General features: G+C 34.7%; 1 protein-coding gene across 1 annotated transcript; it reads left to right on the top strand.

Annotated features, from left to right (window-relative positions):
- The first annotated feature begins 711 nt into the window (after positions 1-711).
- LOC132554963 (thyrotropin-releasing hormone receptor-like) lies at positions 712-24,755 on the top strand. Its single transcript, XM_060219291.1, has 3 exons — positions 712-1,380; positions 23,263-23,485; positions 24,568-24,755. Exons 1-3 carry the CDS (start codon positions 802-804, stop codon positions 24,753-24,755), a joined length of 990 nt encoding a protein of 329 aa, XP_060075274.1. The 5' UTR covers positions 712-801.
- Positions 24,756-27,801: the final 3,046 nt, after the last annotated feature.

The following is a 27,801-nucleotide window of genomic DNA, read 5'->3' as shown; positions in this document are numbered from 1 at the left end:
AGAATATAAACTAGCAATAGTTTGATGTAGTGAAGCACGTATATATCATGATTGTCGTTCCTTCTATTGAAGTGGCGTCATTCATGATTCGCATGACAACCAAGCCTGTTGTATGAGCATGACAGGCGTAGCGTGATCACGGACCTTCCTCGCACTCCTGGCATTAGTGTGACAGAGTTTACAGAGGATCAGACGTTCGTGGTTAGTGATAGCAGCACCCGATTGATTCTGTTTCAACACCAGGTCGTTTGAATGAATTTGATTGGAACAGCAATCTGATTAAGTAAGGGTTTTGTTTAATCGGCAGGATTTCTTTTCCAATAGGATTTTAATTGAAAAAAATTACTTTGACGGAACATCCTGGTGGTTGATAGTAATTTATTTAACTGTGAGATAAACCAGTTTTCGGTTTGAAAACATGTGTTTCACCGTCATCTGTTTTTAAATCATCATTTATCAAGACGTCTCTAATTAATTACAAAATAGGGTACTCACAGAAAGTTCGACAAAACAAGAATTTAAGTTGGCATGCCAAATTCCGAATTAAACGACTCGGTTCTTAATGATAATTATTCCACATGTGCCTCCCTGGAATCTGGAAGTGTTGACACCTTCATAACTATGGAAAATACATCGATCTTGTTCGGGATAGCTAACGTGAGTAGTATATCCCAACAACCAAATACCACAAATTATACTCTTCTTTTCAAAGCCGTATCTGTTACTATAGCTATCGTCATATTCATTGTAGGATTTCTTGGAAATATTTTGGTTGTTCTTGTAGTATGTCGGACGAAGAGCATGCACACCCCTACCAACTGTTATCTACTTAGTTTATCAGTGGCCGACTGTATAGTTCTTCTTTCAGCCACACTTCCAGCAGTACCAGAACCATTTTACCAAGTAAATGAGTGGCCCTGGGGCCATGCTATGTGTTCTATACTTGTCTTTTTACAATATCTTGGAGTTGATGCTTCAGCTCTGTCCATGACTGCTTTCACCGTAGAAAGGTATATTGCAATATGTCATCCCATGAAGGCGCAGAGAATGTGCACTGTGAAAAGGGCAATGAAGATTACTGCTGCTATTTGGATATTCACTCTTCTGTATACTGCACCTTGGCTTGGTTTAACAATGACAAGAAAGGACCCAAACTCTGGGAAGGAACAGTGTACATACCGCCTTAAAAGGAATCAGTATTTGTTTTATTACATGACGGATCTCATCGCATTTTACGTGTTGCCCCTCATCATTGCAGCATGTTTGTATGGTTTAATAGCACGGATACTGTTCAGCACCAACATTTCTAAAACGCCCGGTGGAAAATATAAAGAAAACGGTCAATACCGTGTTAAGAAAAACACCAGTTCCAGGAAACAAGTAAGTAGATAATTTTACAGAAGTTTGATTAGAAAATGATTCCAAAATATCATTTTTCAAATCAACAAATATATTTTCAATTTTTATTAATGAATAAATCCAGAGATTTATCATAATACGAAATGCCAAAATGTTTAATGTTATTTAAATGCAAATTGACTTTTTGTGACGACTTTCACAAACAGCTTATGTTGTAGGTGTAAATATTACTATATTACTGATCAATCAGAAAGGTAGTTTTGTTCACTGTTAAAAATACCGAAACCTGTCTTCTATATAGACAGTAGAATACAAAGTTGTCTTTTTCCATCTCTTAAAGATACAATAACATCTTCCGTCTTTGTATTATTTCGTATGATTCTTTCGTATTGTTACCTACGATCTGTTTACGTCAGTCAAGAAATAATAGAAACCTCTTAAATGAATTATGTTTTCTAGCATTATGTGCATTCATGGATACTGAAAATGTTCCCTACAAAAATGAAAATATATTAGTTTCCAGTACTTGCATGTACTTTTTGTGGCCATGTGTCATCATACGATCGCAAACAATGTTTGAAGTGTTGACCTTTTCAGTGCAATGATAATAATAATAAATAGGTTGCTGTATATTAAAATAATTCAGTTTTCTTATTTTCGCACAAGGGAATATGTAATAATTTCCAATGGGGTACCAAATAAGGTTTATGGAGTGAAATATAAAAGAAAATAGAGAAAATACAGTATCTTCTACTCACAAAGTACATAAGGTTTTCTACGAAAACCAGATCAATATACATGTGGTTTGTGTGTCTATCGAGACTGTAAATAATTTATTCTGTTCTAACTATGCACACATTAGTATAAAATTATTTCTAAGTTTAAGACGTAAACCTAACAAAAAAATCAATTCTTATTTGATTATTTTGTCCTATAGAGGTTTGAATTACTTTTAAAAACACTTTTAAAAACTTTTGATAACGTTACCATAGCAATTGATGTAATAATCAAACACATGTTTTATCCAGAAATTGGCCCATCCTTTTCTACAATGTGTATAGGAAGATAATGCGCAGTAAAATGCATGTCTGTAAATAGTATGAGGCTACATGAGATATGTGACTGTCTCTTCACAGACATTACATCCCTTTTAATGATATTCATAAACAATCATGTAATGAAATGATTGTTGGTAATAACAAAGGGGAGGTAACATTACAAACAATAATTATCTTGCTGTTTGCGTTTTATTTATTACTGCTGAGTACAGCCATTTTTTTCGGAAAGGTTCATTTGTCTGTGTGACGTTATCGTTGTGTGAGGTCTTGTGTCAGATAGATTGTTTTGTTGTTGATCGAGGCCTTACAGAGGTTAGAGTTCATTTGTCTTCATGTTGTTGTCGTAAGATGACCTGTGACCTGCAAAGTTATCTTGTATTTATTATGCTGTCGGACAGGGTGCATTTGTCTGTATGGTGTTATCGTTGAGCGATCGCTTAAACAACACGAAAAGCCAACGGGTAAAATAAGAACAAAATAAATGTTTACACGGGGACTCATGAAAAACTAAAAAGAGACATCCATCATATAAATCTTGGTAGATTCAAATAAGTAATTCAAATTCTCAAAGTAGAACAAGATATACAAATGGGACCAAAATGCATACAAAGATTTTCGAATACGTTCAGCTTTATATTGCAAGAAGAAATAGAATGTTTATGTATGAGATCAAAGACGACCTTAACATTTGCACATGCTTTTCATCAACCTGCATCTCTTGAAAGCCGTGTTGGGAATTTGTCTGTCAGACTGCACCTTGCAAAAAATCGTGATATAAGGAACAAAGCCTTCGTGTAACGAATCAACTGCGAAATGTATATAATATAGGTTAGGAATGCAGGAATGTTGCTCTCCGAAAATGGAAAATTTATAACAGGAAAATTGAAATCATCATGCTTATTAACCAGCATTGTCGAAGGATCTAAGGTTTAGCTGTCTGTATGACGATAATTACACACCAATGTCAGTGTTTGGTTTTTATGTACGAATTATTCAAGTAATGAGGCCTTGTAAGGGTAAGCGAGCCTTATGGCGCTAAGAGGGTTCGTTAGCTTTCTCTATGACGTTGAGGCACTATTGATTCAGTCTTGTGTTACCTTGGCGTTGGGGGAGGCAAGTGTCAATTAGTTCATATAAGTCAGGCAAGGCATTATTATATTTACAGTATTTACGGTATATGTGTAAAAACATTGTCTTAGTCAAAGCATTAATCAGAGGTCTATTTCTGTGTAGATCTGGTATACGTTTCCAAAATATTTATCAGGGTCCTATTCTAGAGTGTATTTATATCCTCTTTGGCAGTGTTGTGTATTGAACCCATATCGTGTGGTATTCTTTTAGGTTCTTACATGGCAATATTGATGGAAACATATATTGTAGTTGAACAATATCTTGACATATAGTAATTCTTGAGCGGAATCTCCATGCAGTTGGTCACTTTATGAACAACATGCGAGAAACCCATCGCATAATAGGCTATTTTTAGCAACAGATATTTTCTAGAGAAATACAAACCTTCCCGGAGAGGACTCAGACTAAACACCTTGGATTTTCATTTGTTGTGACAAATGCCTGATGCTCGACCTACCAACTACCACTAGCACTCAAATTATCTATTGGAAAACTGTAATGGTTTCATCTCAGTAATAGTGTCGTTTATCGGAAACGCATTAACAATTAATTAGCAAAGTTCTTTGATGATGTTAATTCAGGCTGTGAAGTATTCAAATGTTTAGTCTATCCATGTTGACGCCCTTAAAGATATAGATAAATTAAAGATGAAGGTGTCGACCTGGAGACATGCATATGTACTTCACTCCAAGAGTGCTGGTAATAACTGACGGTTTACTAGCTGACTTACATCTATGCATGATCCAAAGATAGGAAAATAAGCATAGCAATCATTAGAAAGATAGTTGAAACTCGATATTAATATTTAAGTGATTTTCACAAATGCAATTTCAACACCAAAATGTAGATTATGCCTACCTTTTCAGGAAAAAGACGTACAGCGTAGTGCTTCTTTATGTGTTAGCGCAATGTTATGAAATATATATTAATTAAGTTATCAATAATACACTACTGACGGTATACAGCACATCCTGTTGCGCGGGGTTAGAGGCACTGAAATTACTGGGGGGTATATTTTGTATCACCATTCCTGCTGATATGACTGAAAAATTATGCATTGATACTTGGCACACTGCCTAATCAAGGTAAATCCTTGCCACCAGGTATGAACTTCCAGTGACAAATATTGTAGAAGGTAGAGCCCAGAGTCTTTAAAATTTTAGTTTCTACGCCTTGTAAACCATTCAGCATTTGAAGTAACGACTCGTTTGCATTCGTTGTCATTTTAATGTGACAGGGTTGGTCGTCCTGGTTCTTGAGGCCTTGAACAGTTGACTTCAGTAAGGCAAAACTATAAAGGCCGCTTCATTTAAACTTTATCACTGGGAAGCTTTTACAAACATATCACAGCTCCCTAAAAACAAACGCACGAAAGTATTCATTCATATTACATACATCGGGATGTCGACTATAAGTGACCCTTGCCGTTGAAAGGACTTTAAACAATATAAACCGAATCGGACCTGGGATAATAGATGGATTTTAGCCAGTAATAGCTTCGGCACATTTGAATAATTGTATCAATCAACTATCGTTACTAGGATGATTTTATAAAAAGGTGTTTCAGTAAGTATAATGGTGCTGATGCTGCTATCGAACGTGAGACCTCCAGATAACATCAGTGATGCTTTAACAACGACTGTGTAACAATGATATTGAAATTATATACGTTATGTTTGTTATCTCAGTTGCCGTCATTCAAGTATATATGTGAGTGTGTGCTTTTGAATACATAGATCGCGTGTGATGCATGTGAGGTTATCAACTCATACTCGTTCACCTCACAGGTTTCTGTACCCATGCATAACAAGTACAGTAATAACGACGATGTATTACATTTTTAGCAGTGAACTATAGAGATATCTCAAACTGATAAAAGTGATATTTTTCACTAGTGAAAAATATCACTTTTTTGATATTTTCACTTTGAGGATTAACCTATAAGAGAGCCCGATACAAATCTGTCGGGGGTTTGTTCACTGGGAACACAACCTTCAACTCCACTGTAAATTTCCATTTTCATGGCAGTCAGCAGACGATGCAAGCCAGTAACTCTAGCTATGTTATCAGTGGTCAAACCCATCCCCGTTCTGAGAGTCTTGAGTGTGGACCAAAGCATTTTAAAAGAATCCGTATCATTAATAGTGACAGCGACTAGGATGGCGCACTATTTTTTCATGCGCGGAAGAATTTATCAAACATTGTTTTTTTTTATTTTTTCAGTTAACATTTAAACCATTTTATTGTGTATAAGTGACATCAATAAATTACATGAATCCATGTCCAAACACAAATAAACATTCAATATGATTTATTTTTGAGTCTGTATATTTTTACTGATTTTTAATAAAATGGACTATTTTCTGCCGCGCACAACATCGTTGTATAATGAGTGAGTAATGTCTGTAAAAAGTATGGTCAACTTACCCATTTTATAGTTATCGTAAGTTTGCCATTGTTTTGGTTTATTTTTGCGATGAAAATGTAAACAGAATATTTAATAGTGTCTTCAGTAATAACAAATATATTGTGCTTCGCACTCGTGAAAGATTCCAAAATATTAGCCACACGAGTGAAATATATTTGTTATTACTGAGGAAACTATTAGAAATCCTATATATATTCTTTACAATGATGACTGTAACTCTGACCTTAAAAACATATAATATGAGTTCGAGTTTGCAAAGTATTCTTATGTAGTGTTCTTCCTTTCTTCTTTGGTCGTAGATTCAAAGAAAGACTTAACATAAACAAAGCGCAGCCTTTTTCATATATGTCAGCCTCATTTTAAGCGTGGATATGATAAAACTATGTAAACTTAAAGGATTTCGCTATCTTTGACACCTTACATCAAACGACCGGCGACATACCTACATTCCAATAATGATTCCATCAAATTTTATTGCAACATAATCATAATGCAAGCTCACCATAGTGTTCATTGGTAAATCTGTAGAAACAGTGATTCTTTTATTCTGATATAATCTGATATTACATTACGGCTGTTGCCAACAGCATATTAACGACTTGTTCTATACCTTAATATATTTTCAATTATGAATTAACGAAAAAAACAACAAGAAAATATCAACATGTCAAAACTCTAATTGAATAAAACTAAGGCAAACTATAAAAGAAAGATTTACACGGAGACTCCTGAAAAAGTACAATGAGAAAAGGACATTGTTCTGGAAGAGAAAACTTTTTCTTCCTCATCGATGACACCCGCCATGGAAACCTTGATCAATCGATGTAAATTAAATCATGTTCTAAAATGAAAAGAACATAATTTTAGTTTTGTCAATTTTTAAGTGCATGCTTGTACCATCTTTTTTAAAGATTGGATTTCAGATTCAACACACTAGCAAAGTTTCTGTAACCTAAAACATGTGTCAAAACAGCAATGAAAGCCAGGGAAATGTTCATATTATCGTTCATATTTTGCTAATGTAAGAAAATGGACGATCTGCGGAAACACATTTTCTGATTATTAGTAGTTTGATATAACTCATTGTACTATCTATCCAAATTTGCCGAAGTAGAAAACTTTCTCTTTTCCCATTTCATTGTTAGCCACATTTCGATTTAAATAATGCGGTTACACGCCATAGCTCTTTATTGAATGCACATGCCTATACAGATTTTGACATTTCTTTTGGTAAAGCTTGATTTTTCTCAGTCGCTTCCTCAGATTCATAATTTCGTCCCCTAGCATCACTTATACAAGTCATACAGGTGTAAATTTGATCTTATCACTATACTGTATTTAATTCTACATTTGGTTGATTGGTATTGAAAGGTGATATTAACTTGTATGTCCTGGAGGGATGAAACTATTTTGTAGTGCATCTGTATCCATTTTTTGTGGAACTTGAATGTTATTTATAGAAACTTTTGATAATATATATGGAAGTGTTTTAACAGCGAGGTCTCTGTCTTGAAGGAAATGAGAATGGACACTACCTCGGTCTTTTATCTCATTAGGGAAGATAATACGGGTTTAATCCCGATCTAGTATTCAGTGAACGCCATACAAGCGAGCAATGTGCATCGGCCTGATAAGGTGGTATCATATCAAATTAGGGTTGTTCGCTCGCCCAGCATACTTCATCGCTAATCCGACAATATTTGATCATGATAAAAACATAATGACTTCCTAGTCCAAAATGAAGCTGATTATAGGTTTCATGAGATTGTTGGATTTGCAGATAACAACCAAACCCACAGAAAATAAATACAATATAGTGACATAGAAGAAATGTTTGCCAGAAAATGATCAGATTTGCTGCTCCGCAAAACATACACCAATTTAACATGAATGTAGTCAAATCGAATTTTGTGAGAGTATCGTCTAAGCAGGGCTATGATAAGAAGCTTGGAGCGTTTGTAGCATTGATGTATTATGTTTTTGTTTGGAGGGTTTTTTTATTATTTTCTTTTCATTTCTACACTGAATGTTACTGAGGTAACACATGTAATGTGATGTCTTTCAACGATGCATTCTATCTTTTTTGCGATTGAATTATTCGTATTACCATCAAGTTAATTTGTGAATATTACCGGTTAATGTAGGAACTAACAGATTGGCATCCTATTCTAGTTCATTCCTTTCTAAAAATATCAAATTAAGATTAAACGTTTGTCCATTAACAAAGTCAACATCAGCTTATGTTAATTTCCTTGTACTAATTACTTTCGGAAAACACTGGGTTTTTAATTACCCTGTTTCAGAAGTAACACTTGGAGCTCACGAGAGTGGTATGAACAAGAAGCAAATACAATTTTTCCAAAGTAAGGCAATCTAGCTGATTGGCAATGTTTGTAAATGCAAATGACAGGAGGGCAAGAGGTCAAGAGGTCAAAGCAATTTAATAGAAATAGCAATGTGCTGTTTCTCACTCTACCTTCAAAGGGATGGTAGAGTCTCAGTATTGTCCAGAATTCACGATGTTTGCTATTTAAGAAGGTCGAGTTTCAGTACTGTCTAGCATTCGTGATGTTTGGTGAGTGAATAAATGGTGCTATTGTCATAATCACAGGTATGGGATCTCATATACGACATGCAGTCTACTGAGTTCACTGATTACTGTGTACTGCTTACTGATAAATGTAATCCAATCAGTAGAGAGCAAGCAGTGAACAATTGAAATATGGCAAGTTAGCAGCAAGTGTCACAAAGGGTATCCAGATTTTAAACTGTAATATCATGTTTTCGAGTATAGCGTGAAACAAGAGGTCATTTTACAAAGTAAGAATTAAAATATGGATGGCAAATTAGGTTTTTTGCGAATTACATAATTATACATGGTAAGAAATTATATCAAAACGGCGGGTTAAAACGAGGCTCCGAAAGGTCACGTCTATCTCTGATCAAAACAGTGATGGATGGTAGACACAACATGGAGTGTAACAGTAGTATAACAATGATTGACCGACATCAAACGTGTGGTAAAATATAACTAAATCTAACATTTTAGTCCCTTTAAAGGGTTTCTGTGTATTTTTCCTTTTGTACAAACTTTGTCCTTTTTTAGTTTGAATTGAAATTTTCTTTAAATGTCGGTATTGTTTCGCTATTTTCTTTACAAATGTTGAATGTCTATTTAAGAATAAGGTACACTGTACTGTAGATAGCAAGAGGCTTTCAACTTCATGATATGAAAATATTTGTCATTATCTCCAAATTGAATTCATACGAATAGTTTAAACATGAACCAAAATCACATCATTTTCGATTGTAATGTGTCAAAAAACAGAAATTTTCCCTACTCAGGGGTTTTCATTAGGTCAACATCAGTTTATCAAAAAAAAACCCAAACAAGCAAACAAAACCAAAACAAACAAAACTGTTGTTTTTCAACAGTAAATGTGTCTCGCATTACTAATTAAGTTAAGGAAATGCTACGTTCTATAAAAGGAACATTATTCCAAGGTAGCAATATGACTTAAGCGATGCTTTACGACTGAAGCTGGAAATATAATTTGTAACCAATCAAATTAGCATTTTGTGAAAGTACACTGATATCTTAATTCAATTTTTAATTGATGTTCAATAACGTTAAATTCTTAATCAGTCTTTACATCGCAACATTTATTAAATTATTCTGATGATTACCACTGGTTTCTATAAATAGCATTAACACTTCTCACTTTTCCTTTTGTTTTGTTATATCAATGTTTCATGTGCGCCAATTTGAGCTGTATATAATTATGTGGAGGTAATAATCCAAGAAGTAATATATGATTGCATTTACCTCATGTAAAAATTCGGTATTCGAATAGGAAAGTGATATCCGGTCTTTTGTTTCTATTGTTAAATATCAACTTTTGGAAGATCGCTAAAATTAATGTATTCTCTGTCGACGAAGTGTCCGATTTTCATCCTAAATATACTTTTGTCACCTAAATAATCTAGGTATTATAAGTGTTCAAAGTTGTACACCTGTACATTTCATCATGACACTAATAAGCCTATAGATGAAGGGATTGAAGTTCAGGTAAATTTCGCACCCCATGCGCTTAAAACAAGAACGATAAAAACCGTCCGACATTTAAGGTTTGCGCTTGTAATTCCTTTGTGAGTTCAGTATTGATAGTATACCACAAGACATATCCGATCGCTTATTCGATTAGTCCCTGCAAACATTGCCATTGATACGTAGGCGAGGAGTACTTTGTGGAGCTAATGAAAATCGAAATCAATCAAAATAAGTGTCGCATGATCACTTATTTCAATATTAGTTTTCATTCGCATTTAGTTCTAATTCACGTTGTTCTGGGCCTTATACATGTAGCACAGGCATGTATCATACCGGATGTTAATTTAACGTCATTTCCGTTTTTACCTGAATAGTGAAACAATAGATGTAAGGAAATACAATGACGATTATCATATTGAAAAAATTGTTTATACTTTTAACATTTTTTCCCCGAGTTTTGATAATCGAAAGGAATATACCCGTGCCTTCAATCCTTACTATTCAAATAAGATTCCGCATTTTTGTAAAGTTCATAAACAGAAAAAAATAGGTACAGAAACTAATATATTTCTTACAACTGACTTGTCAGTAACGTTTATTACACTAAGCCACTTTAGGTACCGTTCTGTTTCGTATTGGTTAAACGTTACGAGTTCAATACGGTGTAATGTTTGATTCCTGAATGTTGCATACCTTATAAAAAATACATAAAAAATCAATATTCGAATGCTGAACCAGACGAATATTCAAACAGTAATTGCTATCTATGAATACTTCTGTTTTCTGGACATATTATGACTTTTCTTAGAGTAGATACAAATTTCATAACATTTCTAATTAACTCCCACTATAACGGTCCACCAACGTCTCTCAGTTCAAATGATGAGATTGTTTTGTTTTCTTGCCTTCAATGGTGCTACAAATGCCTCTTCATATAGGCATTGAAGAGGGAAGAAAACAATAGATGTCTATGAACATTGATAAATGAATATTCAAAATTGTACCTCAAAAAATTAATGAAAATGAGTTTTTATAGTTTTTCGGATGATTTGTAATTACTATTAACATGATGCCCCTGTTCACCGTGTCTTCTTTTGTGTAATAAGTGAATAGACATGTAGCACTCATCATGACATTGCCTTTCAACTCAGTGCGCCATCGTCCTATTTACAGTCAAATGCATGTATGATGTTTAACAATTTCCTCTTGCACTCCAAATCACTCTTAATTAACTCAATGTTAAGGTTGGTTTTACATTGAATCATGTCCAACTGATATCATATTCATGTATTGGGTGTTCTGAGTGCCTGCGATATATTCCTTTTTATCATAACGCTAAAGAAGAAATCCAGTTGTAGTACAACTTTATTGCTGAACATTAATCAGGGAGTAGTAATTACTATATTTAAAGACTGGAATCTTTCTACCAGGATATACAACACAAAGTTTTCCTCACACTCAACTAAAGGCCAAGTATTAAAGCAATCTCTTAAGGGAGACGTTTGTGAAAATTGTTTCGAAAGATAAGGTCAGATCTACATTTAGTTTCCTCTTACGAATAATGGAATGAGACTCCAGGTACGACTCGTACCCCTTACCTTCTTAAGTGATATTTTTGACGAGTTTAACACAACATTAAAAATATTCGGTATATATCGAGAAATTTACATAAATATCGACTGTGTACAAATAATGTACACAGTTAAAGGTTCGAGATGGAAAATCATTGCCCGTTCAGCAATAATGTCTTCAAGAAAGTCTGTAATTAAAAAGAACAAGAAAATACCAATATGTCAACATAATCATAATCCAAACTCAAACGCAATAACTATTATTAGGGCATAAATGTTCGGACATAATATGTACAAAAGGAAAATTTAGAAGGGAGCTGCTGAAAAAGTACGAGGAGAGTAATACCAGGTGTACAAAATAATTAAAAATTTATATATTTTGATAATGCTAATGGGTATTTTTATCGTAGACACAGTCAGATTTAAGTTGTATCAGAAGGCTTGTACAGATGAATGAAAAAATATGAATTTTACTGCATTACAGAAGATGTTTGGTTGTTCTCATATGTGTCAGTGGTGCTAGAGGTATCATGTGTTGACATGTGTTGAAAAGGCAACATGATGAAAATATTGAAAGCGTTTTTTCGTATGAAAGATGTCCTAAAATACGCATTGATTGATAATTAGAGAAATGGTCTTTCACCTCAAACCTCTACGTCGAAATAATACACCCTAAGATTACGGTTGTTACACTGTTGAAATTATCGGTCAACTCTGTCCTGTGGCAGACTTAGCAGATAGATTTACGATGTCCATAACACATTCTAGTCTTATCGAAATTTCCAGGAATCCATTTATCACTGTCAGTGCGACCAAATAATGACTATCCTAGAAAATTACATCTTTGTATTTGATATTTAGCTCTTGGCCACACGGTTCAATTACAATCTCAGGAATGAAATAGCTATGCATGTTATATAACTGTACTGGTGACTGCACTCGAGTGTCTCTCCCAACGATTCTCATAGTATTTCAGTTCTCATACAAATATTGATGCTCATAATTTGACCAAAGCAATTTTGCTCAGTTTGTTCATTGATCTAACAGGCTGTTTGAGAAGATAAAAATCGAAATTATTTGTTATTAAGAATCATTCATAATGACACCACACAACTTTACCAGAAAGAAGCAGACGGACAACATCAAATTCGATGTTACATTAGTGAACGTTCATTTATCTTGTCCATTAGATAGCAAAATTTTAGGATGACTGGCAAAGCAACAAACAAGGAAGGAGAAAATACACTTGAGACATGTGCATGAAGTGATCTTGAAAGTATCGTTCTTGTTTGTGGGTGTGTTATATTATACCCAAAACTTAAATATTTCAAAAGTATTTGCTTCACTAATCATTTAACGAGATGTACTAGTGTGTGTTACGTTAAGGTGATCTATTCTCAGTTGTCTCTTTACAACATCATATTGAACAGAAATATTTGAAATGACATCGTTGACTCAGCAATGAATGCAAACCGTTTCGTTAACTTTGTATTATTTTATCTCCTACCTGCAAATCCCGCGCCGTCTAAAACATGCATGCTAGGGTCAGCAATTAAGTTTTACCTCACGTGAGCCTTCATAAAGGAGCATCATATTACACTTTTACATGAATGTATGCTTCCAATGCACCTTGCTATATTGTTTTGTCTCTGAACTCTTGTTAACTCACGTGAGAAATCAGTGTCTATTGAGAATCTGATAACGTTCGCTTTGTTTTCACAATGGGAGCAGAATACAATAGCATTGAAATGCTACGTTATACCCAGTTATCAATAGAATCGCGTGTTTAAGTCCATGTGTATTATTTGAAATCGGATAAGACATCAAAATTCTAGACATCCCGATATATCATATTCCATAGGCAATGCAAATATCATGTTTTCTTATATTGCTCGGATGTAGTGAAAATATCTAATTATTTATATTACTTATTAATTGATCAGCGTCCATTGACTTCCTCAGGTAGCCACTAATAGTAATAGTTATCTGATATCAAGCGCAATGAAACCAATCCATCTGGAGGAAGAAGATAATTAGATAATTAGATCTTTGCCGATGCATTTACGTTCATTTTCTCGCAAGTAGAAAGCAGTATCCATCTTGAATTTGCTATCTTCATCAATTGTACCTTGGCGAATTTTTAGTTTTCTTTCAGGAACTGATTACAGAGCATGCATCGATGACATGTTAACCATAGATTTGACGGGAAAAGGTCTTATTTTCTTGAACAAGGGTAACTGTCCTCTTTATCTAAAATTATTTCTCTTTTGTATTTACGAAGATAATAGGTTTCAATTATATAGACAGTGCAATGAAATAGACTTCCATTAAAGAAAGACACTATTCCCAAACATTGCTGACATCACCTTTTCAACTAGTTTACGTCATCAATATTACCTTTGGGGAACTACACAAAGCCTTCTGCATTTGATGCGTGGTTAGATTAGATTCCAACACCATAATCACAGCCACTTGTGTTACTAGTTGTATTTTATAACGCACTACTGGGCATGCCCCAATAAATGCATTAGAGCGGACGTGTTTTCCGAGCATCGCTGTAATAATTACATCAGCTATGCTTCGCCTGGATTGGCTAGAACGTCTCTGAATGTGAAAATACAAACATTAAAATAAGATAATCTAACTTTAGAAAACATGATTGAGGAAATAGTCTTGAGAGAATCGCAATTGTTAAAAATAACAAATGCCTCTATACATATATATATTTTTTTAATATTGGATGTTATCCGTGAATTTTCATTACCATGTTGAAAATTTTAAACAGTTTAATATCTCAGACCCATGGATGATAGCACATACGATATAACCTTTCCAGCTTCAGGAAGCTGAAGATAGTGAACGTTAGGGACATACTGTTTTATTACCTTGTATATTGCATGGATCCCTATGGAAATCTTTCTTCTGTTCATATTTTACCGTAGTTTCTTTGAATTCGAGTTTGAATTAACAATCATTCGACAGTGTGGAATGTTCTTTGTTAATCCACCGACCGTAAAAATCTGTTTGTTGTTTCCTAAATAAATGCGTTTTTAGTTATGTTTTCTTTATAATGCGTAATATCAGATTTCTAAACAGCGGTGTATGCTTCAAATCGGAATTGCTTATTTGAACCGTTCTCAATAACTTTTCAACTCGATACTGTATTTTAGCATTAAGCAGGCTCTGGTTTAAAATATGAAGGACCGTAAAACAATACTATGATATCCCTTTAACTGCAACGATAACGCATAAGCTAGGTAGATGTGTTAAAGGCCACTCAATACAATATCACATTGAAAAATATTCCTTTTTTGTCTTTTTTGATATGGAGGTAAATTTGAGCGAAGGTCGTCGTCTGTTGGTTTCTTTATTAATAAATCAAGTGTCCATTCGAGAAAGTCGTTATCCCTACCTTAAGTACTTTTCCACATGGTACTTAAGATATCTGTAACACGTACAACATATTTATATGCGTTAAATGTTGCTCTTTTATCTGCTGTACGTACAGTATCTATTATACATTTGTACAAACAATGCTATCATACGGTTTGCTCTCAGTGACAGTTTAGTGAAACAGAATACGATTCCGGCTAAAACCCTTTAAAAAATAGGGGTAAATTCTTTCGTTGAAACTATTTAAGTACATGGAAATATAAATAAATGCAAAACGCATCTTTTTTTCTAGAATATTTAAAGTCAATAATTTTACATAAATACAGCAGTCAAGTCTCAAAATAACCCAAATTTCTTAATTTTGCCCGAATAATAAAGATTTGCTCACGTATATAAACAGTTAATATATATGATACTTGTATTTTTAGAATATCCCAATGTTTATATCTTCACTGATAGGCATTGTGACCTCTTTAATGTATGAATTTGAAAAACAAATAATGTAGCATATGTTTGCCATTCGAACGAAGGAATGTCCCTTTAAGATAAGGGCACATAGTTTTGACATTATTGAAATCTTGGTACTAATAAATTTCCCGCTGATCAGTTGTTACTCATTGAAACATCTTTGCTGCCCCTAAATCATACCGCCATTTAGTCACTCATGTTGTTATTCTATTGTTTTGCGATAAATTACATTGTAATTCATGTAATTGAGACATTGTTTTAAGTTTAAGGGCAAGTAACGTAATGGAGTAGTATAGAAACCAATTCAAAACCTGATAATTTTTTAGAATGCGGCTTCAGTTGTTTGAAATAACTAGGTTTTCCACGGCGAGTGTTTTCGATGAAGCATTGGAGACTTACTCTATTGGAGCACATGGTCTATTCTCCTTGCAATAGTCTCTCTGTTGTCTATATTCTGTCCTTGGCGCAGAGATTTTGATTTTGAATTATGGTGTTGCACGCATATTTTCTTGTTCTCTAAACACAATTCACCATTTTACAAATGATTTACAAAAGATTTTAAATTATTGCTATCGTTGTGTCTGAATACAAAATTGAGACAAATCAATAAACAGTAATATATCATTGTATTGACAAAATAATGATTCACTGATAGTAATTAGTGAAGAGAAGCTAGCAGGAGCCAACGATATATGATCAAAGATATACCAAGCACACGCAACCACCATTTAAATAAACAATGCACGAAAGGATCTTAAATCATGTTTCGTCATCATGACATCTTTAAAATCCTTTAAAAACTACCGATCTAAACTATCTGAGATTATTTATTAGCATTACACGATTTGTCTTGATGTTATTTATTGATTAGTGTTTGGGCAATGAATCGCTGTAAGATGTTTAGTTAGTAAATGACAAACAAAATTGACAAGGCCTTTTATGACAAACAGAGAAACGATCCAAGATTGTGCAAAAGACAAACAAGTAAATTATATAGATTTAGAATTAGATACAGTAGAGGTACATTAGACATTATCATAATTATACAGCTGTTTCATCCTTCTAGGACTCGTCGGTGATATTAAGACCTAAATTTGGAAGCCTATGACGCAACTGAGAAAAATCAAAAGTGATCGAAAAAATGTGCAAATCTAAATGGGGAGATACAATAACCCTATAATTTAATAAATGTAGTTTTCAAAATCCTGATTATTTTTAGAAGTACATTTGTATATTCACAAACAAAACGAAATCTACGCTAAAGTCTGTTTGCAAAGCGCGTCGTTTCTGTATCATTAATGACAATAACACTAGCTTCTCTCGACAAACTGCCAGAGGGATATATACAATATGCAATACAATCATCTCGGCGTGCAATTTGGCAGTTAACAATATATTTATTGAAATCATTTGCCGGTTGCGAAAACATTTCAAGTGTAGCAGAATCAATTTGATGATGCAGTTTGCTTAATTATTTGACTGTGCTGAATTTAGCTCTTAAGTTGTATTCACTGATATAATTCTTTGTGTTGATACGATGAAGCCATCAAGCTCTCGTTTTGTTTGATATCTTTTTTCGGAATGTATTCTGTTTGGATGTTTGCTAAGAAACACTTACCCTAATGATCTGTTTGTTATCAAGATAAATTCATATTCAGTTTGATTTATGCTACAAGTTGCTTTTTTAATTTTTTTATTCTATTTTGTATGTTATTTCTGCTTTCCACGATTTAATTCCTCTCAATTAGTGGCATGGTGCAACGAATACCTATGTACTTAACGCTATTCTAAGATTATTTGATGTATGATCATTACGAAAATCATGGGACTGCTGCGCCTCCCCGTCTAGAATTTGTCTTTTCTTTTGATTACTTTCTAATTTACTTAGTCGCCTCCTAGGCTTCAAACTTTAGCCTCTTAGCATCACTGATGAGTCATAGAAGGAGGACACAACGACAGGATGCAGTTTAATTCATTGTTTGGCTCTACTATATCTCACTCTAATTAATGAAAAGGTGCTTATCACTTGTTTGTCTTTTGTTGAATCATCGTTCGATCGTGCGTTGTGGAAGCGAACGGGAATTCTATCACGATGTCCTGAACTAACTTAATTGACAAGATATCAATTTGAGTTGAGCACATCACGCTATAGCCCCCTCTAATTACAGAATACATATTCCTGGACTTAAAAGATGGTATATAATACGGCATTACAGTGGTCTGAATCACCGCTCTTAGCTGCCTAACGCTGACAAAGTGCATTTGGCAAAAGTGCGTCTGTTCCTAAACACATTACCACGACTAATGAAAACAGCTAGACAAAATGGGTTTATCTTCTCTACATTTTCCATAATTTATTAAAAGAAAGAAATATGATTTTCCTAATCAATGCTATCGTATTACATGTTAGATTTTTCTGGTAAATTATTTGACTTCGTGACGAACATGGTTACATTCGGGTACTACTTAGTCGATTGTACCCAAACATATATTGAAAAATCAGAAACCTTAAAAAGTGCAAGAATTCTGGAAATCACTATATCATCATGATCGGGATATATTATATATTACTCGTATTACCTGGTTACCACGCTGGAAGTTACAAAATCGAGCCTACGCTTTTTGTCAACATAACAGAAAATACAAATTTGATGTCAGCTTTTCATTAAACTTTTCACGTCCCAATTTGGAAATCAAAAACTTGTCATCCATTTGAAAGACGAATGCGCTAACACTTTGTCATCTCGCCACTCAAGATGGTGGTAAATAAGAAAACATTACAAATACACAACAATGACATACAGGGTGAAATAACATAATGCTCGTAATTTTTCGTGTCATAATCTTAAACAATCCCAATGTCTTTAGAGTGAATGACCTTGAACACATCCCTTCCAATTTTACATGTCGAGCAAGCCAAATCGTTCACCAGGTATTAGAACAAAAGAAAAATTGATACGATACTCCTTAAAGAAGGTATAAGGAGAATAAGATCCATTGTTCCGGAATGGTTAGCGTTTTTTAGCACATCCATGACACACATGTATTATTCCTTACACTGAGCAAAAACATATTGAAAAACAAAATTACTCTGAACCATTAACAGTCACAATCACCAAACTCTCGCAGGATCGCATGAAGAGCGCAGGAATGGAGCTTACTATTATCCTATTGCTTCATTTCATAAGGCGACTATGTTTGAAACTTTTGTACATCCAACCCTTTCAAAAACAATTAATTTTTCCGTGAACCTCGCTTCGCGGTGCCTCTTCTTTGGCAAAAATGTAAACCGTAAGTCCAGACAAGGGAGATTTATATGATATTGCCACTTCGGAGACAAACAGTCTATAGAATTAGAAGTTCATGCTCTTCGTTCAGCTCTGAATGCACTCTGATCGGGCGGACGGGCGACCGTGCTACCATGTCCAGGTTATCACAATGATGGCAAAGCATTACATTTTTGTCATCAATAAACAACACTCCTCCAAACATTCTATACTGCCATCGCAGATACAGGCACCAGACAATACAATATCCTGTTCCTGTTATGCGTGGGAGCAGTAACAGCCTATACAAACGACCCGTCCAAAGCATAAAATCTTCAACAATAAAAAAAATACTTGAGGATACAATTCTCTTCGATCGTGTTCGTCTGGGCCGTAGTGACACAAGACGTGACCCTATCTTCCAACGTTGATTGACAATGTCTTCCAAGTTAAGTTAAGTAGACGAGTTCGGTAATAGCATTTCTTCCTCATATAATCTTAATTATTCTTTCTATAAGTGCAAATTTCATATGATTTACGTTACTATTACGTTGGGAGTGGATATCTAAAGATATAAGATTAAGTCTTGTTCACACTGATGTAATTAACATTAATGAACATGGACAAGATTATTTAAGATAACAAACTGTTCTTGTCAGTATTCTTGCCGATAAAACAAAAATGGAAGTTTTCGTCAGATTCTGATGCGACAATTATAGTGCTTGCAATTGTTCTTTGCATTTATATTACAAATAGCCAGGCAATTTAAAAACGTGTTTTCCTTGAAATTGACTTCACATTGTTATCATGGGTCAAAGGGTTTTGAAGTTTTAAAATATATCGAATGTCTTTCACTCTAATTCAACTTGAGAATTAGCATCACCCCTGGATATCACCCATCAGTACCTGGAAACTGTTCTTAGTTGGTATAAATGATTGCAGTTTGATAATACACTAGAAAAATGTAATGGTTGATGTGGATTCGTGTGCGTGAGGGATGAAAATGCAAGATGATGTAATTTCGTTCGTACAATATTCAAAATTACTAGAGGGACGTAAGTGTGGGATTTAGTAGAATCATTGATTCGTTCTTAATTACCATTTTTAACACGCCTTCATCCTACTTTAAGTCCTTTTTTTGAGGTCATCGCATGTTTATCGTAATTCGACATAGATTAACGTCGTAAAATATAATTAAACTAGGAGATAACATTTTGTTCTAATCCAAAGAATAAAGAAACATTACTCATGGAACAGATTTATCGTATTTGAAGTAACACCATTCTATTTCTGGTACGGAGGCTACCGGAAACCCAACTTCATACTCATTCATTATGTTTCCTTAAACCGAAACATCATCACCACGAGAAGACGATGATTAATTTGTCTCTAAAGGATCACTCGAGTATCGGCACGGATGTACCTTGTCTTCCGCAGTGATGAAGGGAATAAACAGACGGAATGATTATCAGACGGTACAAACGATTGCTAATTTACGGCAAGCGACGATATAAGACATAATCTATAACACTGCATTATAGAAAAACATTTCCACAATGAAAGTCAGTTGACCAAATAGAATATGCTTGTTTCATTGATACATCTTGTTACGATATAAATCATTGTTTGGCTCTTCAATAGAAACAAACGTAGAGTTTATGTATATAAGTTACCAAAATTGAATAAAACAGAAACGATAATCCTTTTGACATCAGGCTTCTGAAAGCAGATGGTATTAGAAAAATGCGATTCATTCATCATTGAATATTTAAAAGACATTTTATGCATTAGCAGTCCCCATATAACTTGTGTTCTAACGCAAGGCCGTGTTGTTTATATTCTTTCCAACCGTTTAAGCAGATGGATCGAACATCCTATGGCCTCAAATGGTTTTTGAATTTCATAAACTCATTATATGTAAAGAATTTGTTTTGCCATAAACAGAATCAGAACAAGAGTCTAACTGCATGCAGTTGTAAAATGCTCATCTCAAATGACAATATTCGAATCGTAATGTTTAATTGGCTTGTGGTCTTTTCTGACTTTTCTCCAAAGCGAATTCTTTAAAACGTTTTCTTTTATTTCCACTCTATACTCTACCATACCATATTCAAACGTGACAGAACCCCTTCTTTATCATGTTATGCCAGAAAAACGACGGTACAAATACACAATAAAGAAGATAACTATATAAAATGATATAATTTCTGGTTGACAACATCTTTGTTGGCAGTTTCTTCCAACAGACCTTCGTTACACATAATGGAACAACATTTGCCCTTTTTTCATGAACTAGAGTGTTTACATCATTATATCTTAATTTTCAACACTTCTACACTTCGAAGGCTTAATCGTCGTGGGATTAAGTTGTTGTTTTCTATTTATTCCAAAACTATCCATCCTTGCCTATATTTCTCTACTCTTTTTCATCAAAAACATCAGATCTACCTATATATTCCCATGCTGAATGAAGTTTATATCAGTGTGTCTCGTAAAACATCGATGAGTTCGACTTTTAATTAACACCAGGCCTCTGTAATTGAAACGTTGGTTTAGAGTATAGATATAAGTAGGATCTTAAACGAGTTTTCTGATCTTGGCACCATCTTTATAAGCACCTCCTGGTAATTTCTACGGTATTGTAATGCGACATGCCATATTGCTATGTTTGCTTTATACGCCATTAGGTGTCACGATTGGCCTTCGCCTGCCCACGTCATCTATAAGCACAGTCTTTGTATGGCCAACACTGACGAGGACGGACATAAAACCCGTGAAGATAGGTCCTCAAATGTTCCGTAGAAAAGATATATGGTTTCTATAAGATAAAGAACGACACGTAGGAGTTATTAATTACTTGTATACAGTTTACAGTGCACCGACCTTATAAAACATTTAGAGCCTCCCTCATGTCAAGAACTTCTACAACATCATTGGTCTCTTAATGACTAATCTTGGATTATAAACCTGCAATATAGGCCTATTACAAAACTACAGAGAGCAGTGTAGCGGTCAATATTTCGTGTCAAATGTCATGTTTATTCAAAATATGTATTGTCTTAACAAACGAAAGGAAAATATTAATAGTTCAACAATGCTAATTATAAAGACGTAGTTCAGTCAATCATTTATAGTTGACTATGATCGTAGGATGAGATAGGGCAAAAATAATATTAGTGCAACATACAATAGTGATTTTGTGGTTTTTGCGAAAACCAAGGGCCAATTCACTACAACAAAGGAAATATGACTATAAAATCGCATTTTTTTTTCACTTGACTTCAGATCGTAAAACTATCACAGAGAATACCGACAGGCCAACCACAGTTTTCACTCTAATGAATTATAACATCTCATACCACATACTGTTCTGCAGATTTGGCGTCATACCTGTTGACCGTGATTGGCGACAACTTTGATTTTTTTTCTTTTTCTTTCACCCTTAATGTTTATAAAATATAAAGTAATATTAAACAAACCAAACTTTTCGAAATACATTCCTTCTTCCTAATGACTCCCTTGGCTCTGCCTCGCTGTTGTTCCTTAGCTGAACGTTCGTCCGTGTGAGGAAGGCTTTGAGCTTTGGCCGAGATATATCAGAACCATTAAACAACCATATCAATGGAACTGACGAATGCTCCCCGAAAACAACTTTATTGTAGGTTTTTCATGACTGCGAACTTGTTTTTCGGTCAGATTAATGACACGTGTAAAATAATGTTTTAGAAATGACAGTTTGAAAGAGGAAAGATTTTTTTTAACTTTTTACAGACTTCTGTCTGACACATACAGAAGTTTAAATAAGGTAAAATCATATTTCACTCAGTCTGATATTTTTTTACGTTCATTTCGGCTATAAGCACTTATTTGTACCAATAAGTGTGTTTATGTGTATGTATTTTGGTATTGAAAATTTGGATTTGAAATAATCAAGAAATCAAATTTTGATTAATGTTCAGTACCGTGTTTATTCGTCATCTACAGTTTTATTTTTGTTTTCCAAATACGCAAATATATCAGAATACGTAGGAATATCAAATGAGCGTAAATTGCGCCGCTATATCATAAAAAGTCGATAAAGGTCACTAATATCAGATGCGGATGGTGTGTTATATTTAATAAAATGTCTCGCTGTGATGTAGAAAATGATGTTTGAAATTATGCTGTTTTACTTACACTGCTCATGATATACATTTCTGTATGATTTTATTTCGAAATTCAAAATATGCAAATTAAATAAACCATCATGAATAATATGACAAGTGCATTTCCCTTCTCTATTCTATTTCATCCAATATTGGTTTTCCTTGCTCGCATCCTGTATTTCCTCACTCTAGTCCCATAGCATCATTGCCGTGTCTTATATTGATTACACGTCTCTATGATGCAGATTTTTCGTTATATGGCTGTGCTGTATCCAATTCTAAATTTGAATGGAAAGTAAATTGTCTCTTATTTGTTTTGTCTTTCAACTTTTGTACACTCCTCTAAATTATTCGGACAGTTTTATGACTTGTGTATTTATTCTCTTTCCTAGGTAGTTCGGATGCTGATCGTGATTGTAGGAGTCTTCGCTACACTGTGGCTACCATACCGAGCTATGGTAGTCTACAACTCTTTCTCTAAACACAAATACCTTGATACGTGGTTTCTGCTGTTCTGCCGTGTTATGATCTACATCAACAGTGCAATTAATCCCATCCTTTACAACGCCATGTCCGTCAAGTTCCGGCGAGCTTTTCAGAAAGTGCTCTGTTGCGGTAAGTTGTGAATTTTTTGTTTTTGTTTTAAGATCTTGTCCTCAACGATTTACTCTCATTTGTGACAACTACATGTGTTATAACGTATGGCCATATATGTTAATACACTTAATGCATAATCGTCTGTGAAGTTTGTGAAAGATGATAACATCTTAGCATTGTTGATTTTGCTCTTAAAACATAACGTTTCAGTTGTATTGTCGATTTACTGATATTTGAAATCAAAATTCAGTGGACATTCTGATTTTATTACAGGTCGTACCCTTCGTGTATTTTTATCATTAGTTTGAAATGTTAAGCTATGCCATCAGAAAATTTGAAGAAAAAAAATCTTTCTGATTTATAATTTCGGTATACAAATTATTGCAAGATAGTTATATCTTGTTATCTAGTTTGTTGCATTTCTTCCTATCACTCCTATGTTTCTAAATTTAGACCATTAACGTCATTGCCGGGCCCAAGAAGGACACAGCGACTGTATGATTAATTATTTGGCTCTGATTTTAAAGTTAAAAAATGCGCTATTCATGTGAGTGTGAGTTGTATTATCTTTGTTTTGATAAATTCTATACATCTTGTACTTTTATAATTCACGTGTCTAATTCAAAACCGTTTAAATTTAGAAATATACATTCAATTAAATTAAATATGTTGCACAATCAATGAAAGAAGAATATCTGACATATCGATGACTTCTTCGGTATAATTGCATTTAATGGGTTATCTTCACCAATCAGTGACCCGTAGAAATGTGTACCCTTTTCATGGCGAACTGTTGTTCAATATGAGAACCAAATACTGACAAATTAAGTGTGGAAGCATAACAATTCTTATTTCATGATATCTCAATATTATTTGAGTGCATCCAAATTGACTTATTAATTTTCTTGCATACTATCCACTTTGATGTCAATACACTTTATTAGTAATGGAGGTCACATAAAAGCAAGCATTCAATATAGTGTTGCCTCTTTTATTGTATGCATTCATCTGCTTGTTAACCGGAATGGACAGTTAGATCTTAGATATTACAATAACTTCTTTGAAGTCGTACCAACATTATTCATGTTCTCTCCTTGTAGGGATACACACCATGAAACAACAAACGGAAGTGTACAGCGATGGAATGTGCTATGAGCGGACATCTATGGGTTTGAACAGAAACATTCACCAAGAAAACACATATCTCATGTTGCCGCACAAAGCCCTCTCCAGATCCACAGAATCCGTCAATAACAGCCGCGAATCCACCGAGAAATTGACTATTTAACGTATAGACAATCAGCTCATGTTAACAACGTGTGTAACCTCTCAGGATTACTTCCATAATTCATTTAATACTTAACGTATTACCTTTTCACATCCGGTTGTAATAACTGATGTTGACAATAATCTTATTACCTAATGTAAGGTGGTTACAATTTCAGTATACATAATATGCGTAATAGTTACGTGCGATATTTCCGTGTAAATGTTAACATTTACGACTTCAGTGAAAAGAAAAAATTGTGTTTCAGGTAACTCGCTTACTCAGTCTAAACCACATCTGCTGTTGAACTAACACACTTTCACTGTCCCATTTAACCCCAACATCCGCGTTTGAAGCAACATGTTACATTGCAGCTCGCAATATCAACATCCGGGATTCTAGTTACAATTTGATATTGTCAAATTAGATATTTGTGTCCGCGGTTGTATTAATGCATTTATCACATTGTGAGTCTTGATATTAGGTACCACGTGATCAGTTACCAATGTCAACTTTAATATTCAGATATATTGACAAACAAACTATTCAAATAAATGTTTTGTTGCATAATACCAAGAAGACAATTGAAAAGCATTCTTTTCAATAGCATTTAAAGATTTTCAACGTATTCAATATATGCCGCTGTTGATAGATGGTCATTCATATTAACGGTAAGGATGAACGAAAAGTACGGTTTGAAAGCATCAGTACCTGGGAGGAATAGCATGCAATGTGTTCGGGCCGTATTCTATTGTATCGGAAAGTCTGTTTCCAAGACAACGTTTTTGTACATCATTGTTTAGTGTCAGTCATGTTTGAAATAAATAAAAACCAATGTACATATGTATGTCATTTTACAGTGTTTGTAATCTTGAGTATAAAGTGTTGTATAGTGTATAAAGATTGATTGTTGTGGGGAATTTACTTTGTTGATGTCGTGGATACACTTAATCCACAAATTCACTCATCCATGAATCAACCGACTTCTGTTGATATTTTAGTTGATAAATCATATTTAATATTTACCCGTGACAGTGCACAGGAAATAGTGATTCAATGGAAACAAAAACAAAACAAAAATCGAGCTCAGGAAATACATGATTTTCCGCATAAATTTATCTTAAAGGAAGTCACATCGTCTGGGAATACCAATTTGTAATTATAACTGGAATTCTAGCTCAAAATGATAAACAAAAAAGGGTTACGCAAAATAATTAATATTCCGGAACACTGGTTATGCGTCATGCTGCTACATTCCTGCCATCAGTTTGAGAGTTCCGGGTGCCAGCATTTTTTTAAAGAATGGTCCCATAATTTGAGAAGGTATAGTTTATAGTAGACTTACGTTCATTGCATGATGATTCTCTGGTTATTTTAAGTAGCACTCGTCGATTTTATAACATAAATACTGTTAGTATAATTAATCAATTTATGTATAGATATATAATGGTAAAGTACTGGTTAACTATCCCTATACAAGTTTGCGTAAGAGATTTCCATATAGATGACGCAAGCAGGAATTTACACGATAAACCTAATAGCATGAATCTTTTCTCGGCTAAACCGACAATATAACGACATATTCATAACTTATTTTGATATCTTCCCAAGTGTTAATGCCCTTATATATTCTCAAGGGATAAAGAAACGCAGGATGATATGATGTATTATCTTGCGAACGCGTTGTTCAAAAACAATGAAAATCGGTCAGGCAACTCGCTAGGTTACAGTGCACGTGGTCCAGTATCGAATGTTGCATCATTGTGGTGCATGGCAAAGTCTTGCGGGAAGCGGGGAAATCTCGTGCACAGTAGTGTTGTAGCATTGTCTTCATAGAGACACATCATTTTCCGATATTTTGATTAACTAATGATATCATTAAACAAAGGCACGGCTGAAGGAAATTCAGAGGAACCAGGTCATTGCGATGATCATGCAAGGTCACAGAAAATACATGTTGCCAGACATTTCACTGTTCATATTTGCAATATAGAATGTCTTGTTAGACGTCAAAGGGAAACTTGGCTGTTTGCTGACAGACTTAGATGTGAGCGTTCCCGCGTGACGTCACAACGTCAGGACGAGTTTATTCGTCTCGCACTTTTTCGCATTCGGCACCTTACTGCCACTGAATCTGCCCTTCATACCATAGGTACTCATAACTGTCCTATCCATGCAAAAACTTTAAGGAAACGATTGCGGGAAGATTGTCTGCGTGCACGTCACCCGTTTGAAGGTCTGTCCATTACCGCTGCTCGCCATTGTCGTATTGCTTCGGTAGCGGCACATGCCCCTAGAATTTTCCCATTGAGAAAGTGGAAGCGGGTCTTGTTTACTGATGAACACCTTCTCACCCCGTTTCGAGCAGACATTCGACATCCTGTATACCGACGTTGTGCAGAGCGTTTTGCCGACTGCTGCGTAGTGGAGGCGGATAGATTTGGGTGTAGATCGGTTATGGTGTTGGGAGGAATCTCACTGGTTAAATAAATGTCGCTAATTATAGAGATGAGATCCTTCGACCTATGTTGTCCCATCATTGCAGCAAAACAACCTCAAATTCCAGCAGGATAAATTCGGCGCCGTGTACCGAGGATCTGTAGCGACGTTCTCACTAACAACAATATCCATTCATTGGACCGGGCACCATACAGCCCCGTCCTATCCCCTATTGATCACTTGTGGGACCAGCTGGATAAACAGGTTCGACGACGTAAGCCTCCCCTGTTACTCTGGCCCTACTGAGAGCAGCCCGCGCGGAAGAATTGACCAACATCCCAATGAGGAGGATAAACTCACTCATGAACTCCTTGCCATTGGAGAATCAGGGCTGTGGAGAGAGCGAATGGGGGACATACCCGGTATTGACTAGCCAGCTCCCACAATCAGTCCATTTCGATTTCATATTACTATTATATTATGAGTTCTCCTTCAATTCCTTCAATTACTCCTCAATCACTTACCAGATACAAATCGTTGATATTGCAGTTTGTTCTGTATGAATCGATCTTCATTCTTATTGTAAGATTATACTCGAAGTCTTCCCCAGAACCATATTCAAAGTCTG

This window comes from Ylistrum balloti, unplaced genomic scaffold (assembly GCF_031769215.1).
Source record: "Ylistrum balloti isolate Yb309-2 unplaced genomic scaffold, AGI_CSIRO_Ybal_v1 Utg370450, whole genome shotgun sequence".
Lineage (NCBI taxonomy): Eukaryota > Metazoa > Mollusca > Bivalvia > Pectinida > Pectinidae > Ylistrum > Ylistrum balloti.
Note: the sequence above shows the minus strand (reverse complement) of the source record. Positions and strands in the feature narration are given on the sequence as shown.